Source organism: Osmerus mordax, chromosome 1 (genome assembly GCF_038355195.1).
Source record: "Osmerus mordax isolate fOsmMor3 chromosome 1, fOsmMor3.pri, whole genome shotgun sequence".
NCBI lineage: Eukaryota > Metazoa > Chordata > Actinopteri > Osmeriformes > Osmeridae > Osmerus > Osmerus mordax.
The window spans coordinates 19,080,623-19,093,462 of NC_090050.1; the positions used below are offsets into that span (position 1 = coordinate 19,080,623).

The 12,840-nt window shown below is 39.4% G+C and overlaps 2 protein-coding genes across 2 annotated transcripts; both read right to left on the bottom strand.

Annotated features, from left to right (window-relative positions):
- Nucleotides 1-2,478: 2,478 nt before the first annotated feature.
- LOC136945570 (protein FAM107B) lies at nucleotides 2,479-6,697 on the bottom strand. The gene is made up of 5 exons (XM_067239473.1): nucleotides 6,674-6,697; nucleotides 4,423-4,480; nucleotides 3,673-3,895; nucleotides 2,884-3,037; nucleotides 2,479-2,595 (listed from the first exon to the last, which is right to left on the bottom strand). The coding sequence occupies exons 1-5, from the start codon at nucleotides 6,695-6,697 to the stop codon at nucleotides 2,479-2,481; spliced, it is 576 nt and encodes a 191-aa protein (XP_067095574.1).
- Nucleotides 6,698-7,489: 792 nt separating this feature from the next.
- Nucleotides 7,490-10,495, bottom strand: LOC136945561 (protein FAM3C-like). Its single transcript, XM_067239460.1, has 9 exons — nucleotides 10,422-10,495; nucleotides 10,221-10,328; nucleotides 9,128-9,157; nucleotides 8,919-9,042; nucleotides 8,648-8,706; nucleotides 8,366-8,416; nucleotides 8,193-8,277; nucleotides 7,970-8,096; nucleotides 7,490-7,866 (listed from the first exon to the last, which is right to left on the bottom strand). Exons 1-9 carry the CDS (start codon nucleotides 10,432-10,434, stop codon nucleotides 7,780-7,782), a joined length of 684 nt encoding a protein of 227 aa, XP_067095561.1. The 5' UTR covers nucleotides 10,435-10,495; the 3' UTR covers nucleotides 7,490-7,779.
- Between the last annotated feature and the right edge of the window lie 2,345 nt (nucleotides 10,496-12,840).

Below are 12,840 nucleotides of genomic sequence, written 5' to 3' on the forward strand. Positions count from 1 at the left end.
TCCCATTCTCCCTGCTAGTTGGGACTCTCCCTGGGAATTGGGGCATGTTGACAAGGTGATATCTAGGGCTTCACGGGGAGGACAATTCAAGCCTGTAACGTTTCTATCTGCAGTGCTCTGACTGAAGCCTCTTTGTGTAAAGCACTGTATGCCCAAGATTGAGCACCTCTCCTGTCAATCATTAGTCTAACCCCACCCCTTCTGGCGTAGAGTGGAAGGGATCTCAGTCTGGGCACTCTGTCTGCTCTGTTCTGTATACCTCTTGTGGAAGAAGTTTTGGTCTACTGTTTGCATGACCTGGTTAAATATGTTTACATGAATGAAGATCAACATATACGTATAAACACACATGATTATTATAACTCTGTTGTATTGAAAATGCTGTTCTGTAATTCTGAAATATTATAATGTGAAGTGAGAAACACCAGAAGTAATGTTGTAAGTACAGCACAGTCTGAACTGTACTATAACCTCTGCGTTGACTACAAGGGTCACAGCTCCACCCTAGTGACCCTCTGACACTAATCTTCTGTTTGATGTTTGTTTAGAGGAAACCTAAGATGTTTTTTTGTAGGGGTGAGTTTCTTTGTAGTTGTTTCTTTGGTAGTCTGTCTCAACCCACTTGTCCCTAACCCACCCTGGTACTGTATAAGCTGTTGTAACAGTTCATAACACACATAAGCACACACACGCAAGCACAGCACATAGCGTTGGATGACTGAAGCCCAAGCTGCACTGCTGCTAGTTATAGTTTTTCCAGTCTGTTAGCATCTAGGGGCTAAATAACAACACTTCGCCTGGCTGTGCTGTGTTTCTGATACCACATAAATCCAAAGAATGAGAAAATTGGACTTGGTAAACAATGTAGTGATTTTTGGGATGTAAATTGATGACCTATTAAGGCACAGTGGCACAAATTACAGTTGATACATCAATATGTCAAGCTCGTGCTAAAAGTTGTTGATGCAATACTGTTTCTTGAGTGCCATTGGGATGACCTATAGATTTTTCTTCTGCTGAATTTGAAGTAACTGTGAGTTATGAATTAACCACTGTAGGCTAGTTACCTTGATGTTGCCATATGGACTCAAAATGTGTATGGTCAAAATCCATTGTGGATGCAAAGATGGCAATCAAATTGACTTTGTGGATGACTGCAGTGGGGGAAATATGCAAATTGTGTGTGAAGGGCTTCATGTTAAATGTAAGACACAGTATTCACGGTTGATGACTTTAATGATCTGGCTGTTTTTACGTCTTTAGAGATTAGCTTCTTTTCAACTTTTCCTTGATTTTAGTTTTCCCTTGGTTGTTATAAGTAAGAAGCAAATGTTACTCATTACAAGACATCTACATGCATAAAGAAATGTGTATATTATATATATAGGTATATATATTGTATATCCTTTTTTGTAAAAGCTGTTTTGAGCTCAAATGTATGGATGCAATGCATCATGGGTTATTGATCAACATGTTCATGATTTGTACCCAGAGAGATCTGATTGCGGGAAATAAAATACAAATTCCTTGTCTATGCATTGTGTGCTCTGTCCTTTTACTCAGCTTGTACACTTGCTTACACACTCAGGGTCTTGGATTTTGAGATTAATTCGGACGTGTAAAATGATGTCTGATGTTAAAATGAGTTTGGATGTTTGGGCCAGGGTGAGGTGTAAATCAATAAATACAGCACAGTGATGTTTAATGTTTGGGAAACCATTTGGTAAATACAGTTGTAGTTATACTATGAGACTGTCTTACATTTTGAAATGTAAATACAACATATACACACATTAATAAAACTATAAATGTGTACATTTAAAAAATGTCATTCATTAAAGTTGCTCAGTTAATTTTACACAGGGATTCAGAACAGGGAAACATGTCATACTATGACAAAATATAACACAGTAAATGGTCTTGAAAAAGTAATAGGCAGTGAATTGTGCATGTCCTTGTGAATAGGGTGAATTCACTAAGTAAAATACCAAACAAAAAAACACATATATAGATGAGACTTTGATCTGATAAATGAAAATATATATATAGTGATTCAGAAGACTAAAGACTCACAAGAGTTAGACTTCTATCTCCCCTTTCTCTCCTACAGTAGGTTCTCTACACTTTCATTACATTCATTCACCACATGTATAATTGACAACCTTCCATGGGTTAAATAACAAGTATAGGTTTGCCTCTATGGAGTGGAAGTTGAATCCTGTGTTTTCTTAGGGAGGTACTGTTCTGCACCATGCCCTCTCTCTCTCTCTCTCTCTCTCTCTCTCACACACACACACACACACACACACACACACACACACACACACACACACACACACACACACACACACACACACACACACAGTGAACCTGCCAAACCGCAGACATCCACCTACAGCCACACCCTCCATCCATAGGTCTCAAGGGCAAGCTTGACCTATTATTTCAGTTGAATGCACAAAAGTAGGTTCCTTCCTTTTAGACCTTCTTCTCTCCAGCGTCCAGTATGGTGGTTCTTCTCAGGCTCTCTCTGACCCTGATGAACTCAGGTGAACTGTCTTGCCCATTCTGCTGCAGACCTAGTTCTCTCTCCAGCTGGGAGGAAAAACTGGAATCAGGCCTGAGATACTGTAAATGTGCACTGTGTAGAAGCTAGCCATGTAATATTGCGAATGGTTTGGTCTTATTCATGAACATACAATCATATGTTAAAGAGCATTTGGGTACATAATATGTGTGTAAATGTGGCTGACCTTGCCATAGTCTACATGACTCAGGCTCGTAACACTGATATCTTTTGTATGAACTGAGCACTCAGAGCTAAATGGATGAGATTATTGCTGTACCAGAGCTAGAAGTGACGGAAGGTTTTGTCCATTTTACCTCCTCCAGCCTCTGTTGCCTCTTGAGAAGTTCCTGGTGAAAAGGGGACGTGTTTCTCTTTGCTTCCTCTTCTCTCTTCTGTTTCCTCCCTTGTTCCCAGTTCCTCTTCTCCAGGACACGTTGGAGCTCTGGCTTCCCCTCTGGACACACAGTTCTGATAAAGAATGTGAATGGTCAGGGTCAGGCCTTTTTGGCGTGAGTGTCTATGTGTGTATGGCTTAGGTTAGTATAGGTCTTGTCTTAGGCTAGTAGAGGTCGTGTTGTAGGTTAGTATAGGTCTATAAATTCAGTATACAGTAGGTCATTATGTGTATTAGTGTATAATGTGTATTGCATACTTATTTTTGTATATTAGGATGTTTATTACTATTATTTTATTTGAATTTTATTCTATTTTATTTGATCTTATCATAGATGTAATCTATGTTCTTAGTACTTATATCTTATGTTAGGTTGCTTGCGCTGTCTTGTCACAAAAATTTCAGTGCACAGTCTGATCTTGTGTTGTTCTGTGCACCTGATGATAAAACTTGAAACTCGTGTGGGATTATGTGTATGTGTGGTCCTGTTTAACTGTCCTTGTAGAGGACTCAAGTCCCCCAAAAGATCGTAAATTGAGAATAATGGACCTAGTGGGGCGTCACACCTTCGAGTGTTATTTTTAGGGGGTTAGAATGACATTAAGGGCTAAGGTTAGGGTTAGGATTAGGGGTTAGAGATAACAGGGTTTTGAATGGGAGTGAATTGTCGGCCCTAAACTAGAATAGTAAAACAAACCTGTGTGCATACCTCTTATAGGTCATTTTTAATTCCTTATGAAGCTCCTGATGATTCTTGGACACTTTGACAGGGTTGATGAGTTTTTTGGGAATGATTAGATCACTGATCTCTTCCTGGTCATATGGCTGTGAAGGAAGTGTCTGCATGTCACCTGACTGGACCTGTTCCTGACTCAGACCCAGGTCTTCTCCACCTTTTTGTCCATCCTCCTCCCTCTGCAGGGCACAGTAGACTGAGCAACACACAAAACATGTATGAACTGATTTAGTTACAAAGTGTCAGTGCACAAATACAGTGTGCCAATATAATGGACTGTGAAGTAGATATCATTGGAATGACTAAATAAAACAACACAATACTTGCTAATCAGTATAATATTTACTGCATAAATGAAATAATTGTCATAATTTGTTTTTGGTGAAGCAGAAGGGGTCCTTGAGATCAGCTCCAGGAAAACATAAAACCATTATTTTTCACATATGTATAAGAAAGGAGAGGTCAAGTTACACAACGCCACTACTATGTATGGCCCTTTTGAATCTATGGGCAAAGGACACAAGGGAATATTCGTAAAAAATGTAATCAAAAAATAGTAGTCAAGCAAAAAGGAATACTGATATAGGATGATCCTGGGCACAACAAAGTTAAAACACATGACCCTGTCTCCTGACAACCCCCTCTGAAAAACCAGACTAACATGTTTCGCAGACTTTGCATATTGTGCTTTATCTGATCTTAGATTCCTGATTATTTTCTTACCTGGTCCTTTCACGTGTGTCCAACTCCCCGTAGATGCATGCTGGGGATTGTGTTCTCTCTGTTAATAGGTAAGAGAACATGAGCTGAGAGACTGTGAAGGTTATCATGTCAAGTCATAACTCACCAGTTTAGCTCAAACTCACAGTAACCACATGGCAAAATGAATACATTATAGGAATAGGGACAAGATGTTGCCAATGTAACGTGTCAAATGTTTTCTTGTAAAACTACAATATTACATATGAATGATTTTAGAATGTTTATTATAAATATTTACATGGCATGATTCTCTCAAAATCTGCCAGCTAATTCAACAAAAGTTCTTTGTGTGAGATCAGGGTTGAAGGAGCACAAGGCTGTATTGTGATGAAGACAGACCAGGGCCAACTGCAGCCCTGTATCTTCAGTAGACCGAGAGGCCTCACTAGCTAACTGGAGGGCTGCCACCTCATTAATTCCTGGCTGCTACAAACAACAGTTATACCCCTACTGTACAGCTCCATCACTGCAATCTGGGGTACCTAGAACTCTCACCAATTAAGAACTACAATATGCTCTCAGAGTAAAATGTCAGTGCAGTGGTTGGACTAGGCAAATAAACTAAAAAGAGAGTTTAACAAATCTAATCTTGTGTGCATCTGGTTTTTAATGCAACCAAACACAACATTATCTAAGCATTTGTTGCATTGTGACAGCTCATTCTGTTTAATAATGCAGCATTAAGAAATTAAATCTAGTTGTTGACTAGTGTAATGGCATTAAAAACTAAGTCATTATGGGTCATAATAATGTTATGATCTAACTTTGGTCTGAAGCTTTTTCAGTAGTCGAGGTCATACTGAAATGCTGGTCAATGAAGGGAGAGTGTTGTGTTTAATCAGCTTGAGCTAGTCTAATGGCATCTTTTCCGGCTGCTCTTTCGTTAATGAAGTGGAATTCCTGCTGATTGGCTAATCTCTCTGAGTAGATGTGAGTAGCTGTGTGGGGAGTCATTAATGTGACATGAAAGGGTAAACACATTAAACTGCGGGGAATATTCTCCTGTTATGACATCTAACAAACAATACCTTATCTTGCTATTGCTGTCAGAATATCGCAATATTTTACCACTGTCAAAGTGACTAACTGTTTGTCTGAACCAGAACAGGTTAGATGAAAGAAGGATGCTTCATTAATCCTGATTGTTTTAGTTTGACCACTCTGGTAAACATGTAGAGCTACTTATTTTAATATGTTTGTTGCTCTTTATTATTTGACAGTTAACATACCCACATATATCCAAACCACCAGAAAGTAACTCATCAGCAAAATTTGAAAGTAAACTCAATGTGTAACAATTGTCAATTTGTACCAACGTATGTTAAATCTATCAGCTTCTACATTTTCTTTCAAATGTTTCCTTTTTCCTTTTTTTATTCATCCAACACTGGTTTGCATATTTGAGAGCCTTTCCACCATGTTATCATGCATGTCACTGCTGCACGAAATTGCAAGCTCACCACATGAACTAAGAGTTTTTAAGTTAATTTGACATTTGTAACAAGTACAGGTACTATGAATCAGAATCAGAATGCCATGAAAGTTTGCACAGACAAGGAATTTGCATTGGCAGGAAGGTGCATACAATAAACATATAGGGACCTAAAATTTAAATATGTGGACTATCTATACTAAGGGTACATAAACTATCAGTACTAAGTGGAATTAGAATTAAATAAAATATACAATAAAATAAAATATAAGTTGCCGTAATTTACAATATAAAAATACAAAAATACAAAAAATACAAATGTACTAGATACAATTTTGTAATGCAGTGCAAAAAGCAGTGTGTTTTAAGCAGGAAGTCATTAGAGTCAGTGTGGTCCCTTGGCCTTGTTGAAGAGGCCAACAGCGGAAGGGAAGAAACTGTTTTTGTGGCGTGAGGTATTGGTCCTGATGGAATGATTTGGTCCTGCTCGCCTTGACAACCCCTACAGCCCATACAAACCTACATTATGTAATATAGGTTAACATATACACTACATAATGTAATAAATAAATAGTCCAAACCGATATGAGCTACTATACTTATTAACCATATTTAAATTAGAAAAATTTAATAGAACGCACAATAATAAGTTGTGCGTCACCTAAAGTCACCTAACAATTTAAATTAATCTTAGCTAAGAATAAGCTAAGAACTAAGAGATGTTACAGAAGTGCACATCAAAAAGAAATGAATGAATGTGAAAGGAAACAAAGGTCTTACCTTCTTTCCATAGGTGACTCCCATGAGTTTAGATCCGTAATCAGAGTAAGAGGAGCTGAAAAGTTTGACAACCCTCACAGTTGAGAGAAAAGAGAAAGGAATGCAGCCCTCCAGACCCAATGACAGTGCTACAGTACACTCCTCTAATGTGGGACATCAGGATCTTAGAGGGCCCTCTATCTGGGGTTTCCACACATTAACCCTGAAAACAACAGACAACTGAAACAAATCCAAAGTTGTTCTTGTTTCCAGCCAACAGCATGACTAACCCTAACCCAGCATGAGAGAGCCCCTAAGTGAGAAAACAAGAGGTGGATGGTTGAGAGAAGTGGAGAGGAGGTGGGAAAAAAAAGAAAAGGAGATAATTATACTGGGGTGAAGGGGATGAGAGTTTGAGAGGATAAGAGATGAAGAGAGAGAGGAGAAAAAAAGACGAGAAAGAGGTTGGAGATAAGTTAAGTGGAATAACATAAAAGAGCCCTCTTGACCACCTGTTCATGTGTAACAAGTGTTCCCGCATTTGCAGGGGCTTAAGGGGGGCCCAAGGCAGATTAGACAAATTGATGGTGATGGAGCAGCAGGCTGGCAGAGGGAAGATCACAACTCTGAGCAGAGAGGGTCTCCAGGCTCCTCCAAAAGAGCAGTCAGGGATCTACAACCATCTTTGGTACAATCAAGTTCACAAAGGAGAAGCTATGAAGCATTAACCAAACGCAGTTACCAGCTCAAGGGAGGTTGATCGGCCAAAGATACATTTGAGGTCAGGATGCATCCCTAAACCTATAGAAGAATCACAAGGCAGCATTGTTACAGACTAAATCTCTCTAAGTTACCCCCATCCTCACATACACATGCTTAAACTTAGTAAACAATAAAAAAATAATGTATTGATATAGATCAAGGATAGAGGATTTTCTTTTATGAATTATTTTATTAATCATATTCTCAAGACAACACTTTGTGGGGAACCTTTTGCTAAATATTACAGCGAAAAGCTATTTTTCAATTCAAGTTCAAACTCTTTTGAGGGATTTCTCAAAAGATCTATTCCACCGTGTTAATAGATGCTCAGATGCCTCCCTGAGGTTCTCTGGGATTTCAGTGTCTCAGATCTTCCTGGGAAAGCAGCCTCCAATCTTAGCAACATCTGGCCAGCCCTCATAAATGTTGCTCTTCGGATCACTTACAGCAACCTGACCAGTAGGAGACAAATCATGCTGTACAGTTATAGACAGTTATTAGACACACTCACAGACTCAATGAAGATGGTGGGTAAATAAAAACATTGGGGCCAACCTTTTCAAATGGACTTTTCTCATTTGTTCCAGCACCCCCAGCAAAGACCCAGCTATCTCTGTGTTTAATAGACTTGATCATGGTGCTCCCGAGTGCGTCAAATATTTCCCTCATTTCGTCTGTCAACCTGGAGAGGAGAATTGACCAGGAAGAGAAAGTTGTTGTACTGTACAGTGCATGCAAAAGGTTATAGTGATGAACTGAAAGTTTTACATTTACATACATTTTTGCCACATCATGAAATGACGCCGCCAAAACAATCATTCCAGGCTTAATATCTTTCAAGTATGCCAGGATATCTTCAGGTTCTTAAAAAAAAGGCATTATGTAAAAATAATAACTTATTAATTTGCTAAGAATTTAAATTGTTATTGTTATTTTATTGTTTTTACTTACTTCCAATGATCATATTAAGGTAGGCACATTTCTCAACAGTCCCATTTTCACCTAGATAAATTGAATGAGGGAAAATAACATAAACAGACAGGTATAATATTCAAGTAGCAACATGAATTACAGTAGTGCATTGAATTTCCAATCTGTAGAACCTGTTGTGTGAAATGTGTTTTACAGTTTTTCACCAAGCAATTGTCATTTGTTCTGTGCTTGTCAGTGTTTCTGGATGTTTGTGTAGGTATGTGTGTACATATGCATGCATATAAGCTGATGTATATTTACCATTCACCACCACTATGTTAAGCCCATGTCCCACATTGTTAATCACTCCACTCATCACACTATGAAGAAAAGACCAGGAAGATAAAGTAAAACATAATTTGCAACAAATTAGCATCAAATGTTCCACTCTTATCGGCAAGTGATATATTGGGTGTAGTTGTAAATCTATATATATAGAAAGGGGTCATATTCTAGTATAGAAACACAACAATTTAACTTATACACATAATTATACAGCTAAATGTATCCTTATTATTATGAATACACATACATTTTACCCTCAAAACAGATCTTTGGCCCGACAACATCAGCTGCTCCACTTGTGATTTGAAATGCAAAATGGTCGATGGGACAGACCTTGGAAAGCTTGCATTTTGGGGAGGCTGCAGGTGTAGCTGATGTATAACACAGTGAAAAATAACTGAACTGTTGTTTCCACATGAATATAACAATGCATAAATAACAAATATGCACACTTACTGGTAGGGACCCAGGATATCTCATGAACACCTTAAATGAATGAAAATCATAATGAAATTACAGCCCAACAGTGAAGCAGGACAAGGACAAGACTGAGACTGTTACCACCCATCCCAGAGGATGCCAAAGCATTCGGTCTTGCACGCGCAGACTGGACTACGGTTTCTTTCCAAGGGCCATCAGGCTTCTGAATGAACACTGATATGGATATTGATACACTGTCGACACACTCACACTTGTCACTTTACACACTGTCACTTTAGCTACTGGTTGCACAATCAGCAAAATTGCACTAATTGTACCCTACTTGTCTCTAGGTTAGTATAGGATATTATGTGTATTATTATATTATATTATACCTGCCCCCACCTCTCATATGCTAAAGTATGGAGCTGCTCTACAGGATCTCAACTTGATGGCTCTCACACCCCATGGTGTAACTTGTTGTTCTGAGGATTCTTGATCTCCTGAGACCTTCTCCTCAGCTCTGGCTTGTCCTTGTACTCATTCTCCTTGCTCACCTCTTGCTGCCTCTCAGATTTACAATAATTATAGTAGCGTAGGTAAGAGTTAACCTTCATTTTGGGGTCAGATGGCTGAGCGGTTAGGGAATCTGACTATCAATCTGAAGGTTGCAGGTTCGATTCTTAGCCATGCAAAATGATTTGTGTCCTTGGGCAAGGCACTTCACCCTACTTGCCTCGGGGGAATGTCCCTGTACTTACTGTAAGTCGCTCTGGATTAGAGCGTCTGCTAAATGACTAAATGTAATGTAACATGTTTGCCTTGTAATTGATTTCATTCATTTGCAATGTTATTACCTGTATATTTCATTTAACCTTACTTTGACCATTCTTGCTCTGATTTAACCCATTGAGTCAAAGAACTATAATTATATTTGTATTGGCATTATTTGGTTCATGTTAATATACTGTTCAGTTTCCCATCTTCCTTTAAACCATAGGGGAATTAGTTTGGGTTGTTTGGCCAATATTTAACCCCTACAAACAACTTAAATGAATGAAAATCACAATGACATTACAGCCCAACAGTGAAGCAGGACAAGGACAATGATAACTGAACTCAAGCTTACTGAAAATGTGTTGAATGTCCCTTGCTCGCTCATGTATGTGGGAATGTTGGTCAGAGATCCGCCATACTAGGAGGATGAGGAGGATGACAGCAGCCGCATATACAAGACCTGTAAACCATGAGACACATATTACATAGACACACTAATTATATATAATAATTACATCCTAACAGTTTATTATATCAAACATGCTGATCTCACCTCGCAATCTCATCTTGACGATTAGATGACCTACTATGAGGTTTGCAATGTCATTTAATGACAAAGTACGTCTGCATCGAAAAACACCGAAGTCTTGACAATTTCTGCCATCCTGTCAGACCGGCTCAACAGCATACAATTTCCCCACGCCCACTAAACAAAACTGATTTCAGCATTCAGTCACAACATGTGTGGTGTAGCCTTTGGAAAAGGATATGGGTTTGACTTGAATAACGAGCTTGTTGAGGCTATTCCAGGTAGCCTGGAATAGGGTTAGGGTTGAGCCTCACCCTGAACTCTGAGTTGTGTTAGTCTAAAATGGGAAACTCAGACTTTTCAGTTCCAGAAAAGCGATTTGCATTTGTTAACTCAACTCGGAGTACCTCAACTCTGAGTTAAGTACGGACATGACACTATTAAAAGCCAACATCAATGGAGCTCCTATACTAGGATCCACCATGGCACCCGGCGACAAAAAACGTTGTCCTACTTCACCACACTTCAGATATAAGTTTTATTTCGTGTTTATGGTCAATCTGAGCACATATTCCGGAAAATAGCAACACGGCTGTAGCAGCGTACAATTGGCGTGGGAGACAAACTGCCGAGTCAATGCATACATTTGAATGTAATAGCCAGTCTGTAGGTGAGAAATTAAGACTATATGTATGCAGCTGGTTGATGCGTTGTGTTCGCTCCCGGTGTGTCTGTCAGAACACAACTCTGCACACTGCTTTCTTTTGCTGATTTATTAAACGGAGTTTCTTACATGCGTGAAATGAGAGTGGTGCTGAAACAACACAGAACGCACTAGTAAAACAATTAGACTACGATCATGCTCCCGGCAGCATATGACAGAATATTAAACCAATATTAGCCTATTGACATTATATTGTAATGGAAACTAGAGGGTACAATTTCTGGGGAAATTGTAGGGTGTGCTTGCTTGCGTCGGTTGCACAGGGGTCCGTTTTGAATGACATTTTTACAACTGATATTTCTGTATATTTTATATAAAAATGCATACTTATTATTTATAAAGATTACATAGATTTAAAAGCATTAGAAGCAGTAGAAGATGGAATCGTGATTCGAACAGTACCATCTGCTAACTGAAAATATGCCCCCAAAAACGTAAATAAGCTTGACATTTATTTAGTGGAAAATCGCTCATTCATAAAAAGCTCACTGGTAGCGATCAGTCAGTAACAACGCAAAATGCGATATAGCCCTGTGTGGAGAAGCTGCCCCGGTAAATTCTACTACTGACTACAGTACAGTACTAGACTACTGCTGTGTTCGTCTTGGTAGCGATTGCGTTGGTTGAATTCGATGTAACGTTCCGTTGTACGGTTTAGGCTGAAATTAATTATTTTCATGAACAGATTGACAAAGTTTAGGCTGTGGCAATGAAGTTAAGGTTAGTAGTTACATAGATTTTTGATTTCAGTAAGGAGAGTGCCGAACATGTTCTGTCGCCGTTTGACTTCCTAAACAGCTGTGTCTCGCGTAGGCTACAGCGTTTCAGTGAGCAACACTGGTTTGAAACCACAGGTAATGATAATTTCACCCACAAATCGTTTACTTGTAATGTAATGTCATAATAAATCCTACAACGAAAATGTATTTGTGAGGAATGTTTATGTTAACGATTGAAAACAGATGCATCATAGATATGTCTATGTCATAGACCACTGTAGTATGTGTTGCCCGGGCAACAGAGGCTAATGTCATGATGCTAATACTTCAGTGACATAGTAGACTACTGTTTCCGAAAGTAGATGTACTTCCTTAATAAAATCAGCTTATATTGTACATTACACGTCACAATTGTGTGTCATATCACAAAGTAAAATTAGTAAATAGTTATCACCCTGGCCTCTTTGCTTGTGACGTTTCTGCAGCTGCCTTGCAGTAAAGCAGTTAGCTTAGCTATCTCCCAGAAGTTAACGAGCTGCTAAACTAATGTTCTGCTAGAGGTAGGCAAAGCACACCCAATGAGCTGCGGGCTCATTTAATTAGTGGTTGCAGGTGTGACTGATTATAGGGGGTATAGAGGAGGGGTTAAAAGGGGGACTGGGCCGAGACAGAGGTAGGCTGGTCGGAGCGTGAGCATTCTGGGAGACGGGTGGCGAGCGTTCGCAGTCACAAGGGCTGCTGGCGACGAAGTCAGTGAGTGAGAGGGGTTAGTGTTCCTGTGGCAGGATGGGAGGAGTATTTGCCTCCTGTAGCAGCTATAGGGCGGGGAAAGTAGGAGAGTGCTCCGTTGCTAATTGACGACCTGACCGCAACGACTTTTAAGCCGACAACGCGTCCAGCTAACACATTCAGCCCGGAGAGTGTACGACGCCCAAGCTCAGACCCCGGGGGAGGGTCTCGCCAAGCGGCGGCTAAGTATCCAATTATTGACTTGTCTTGT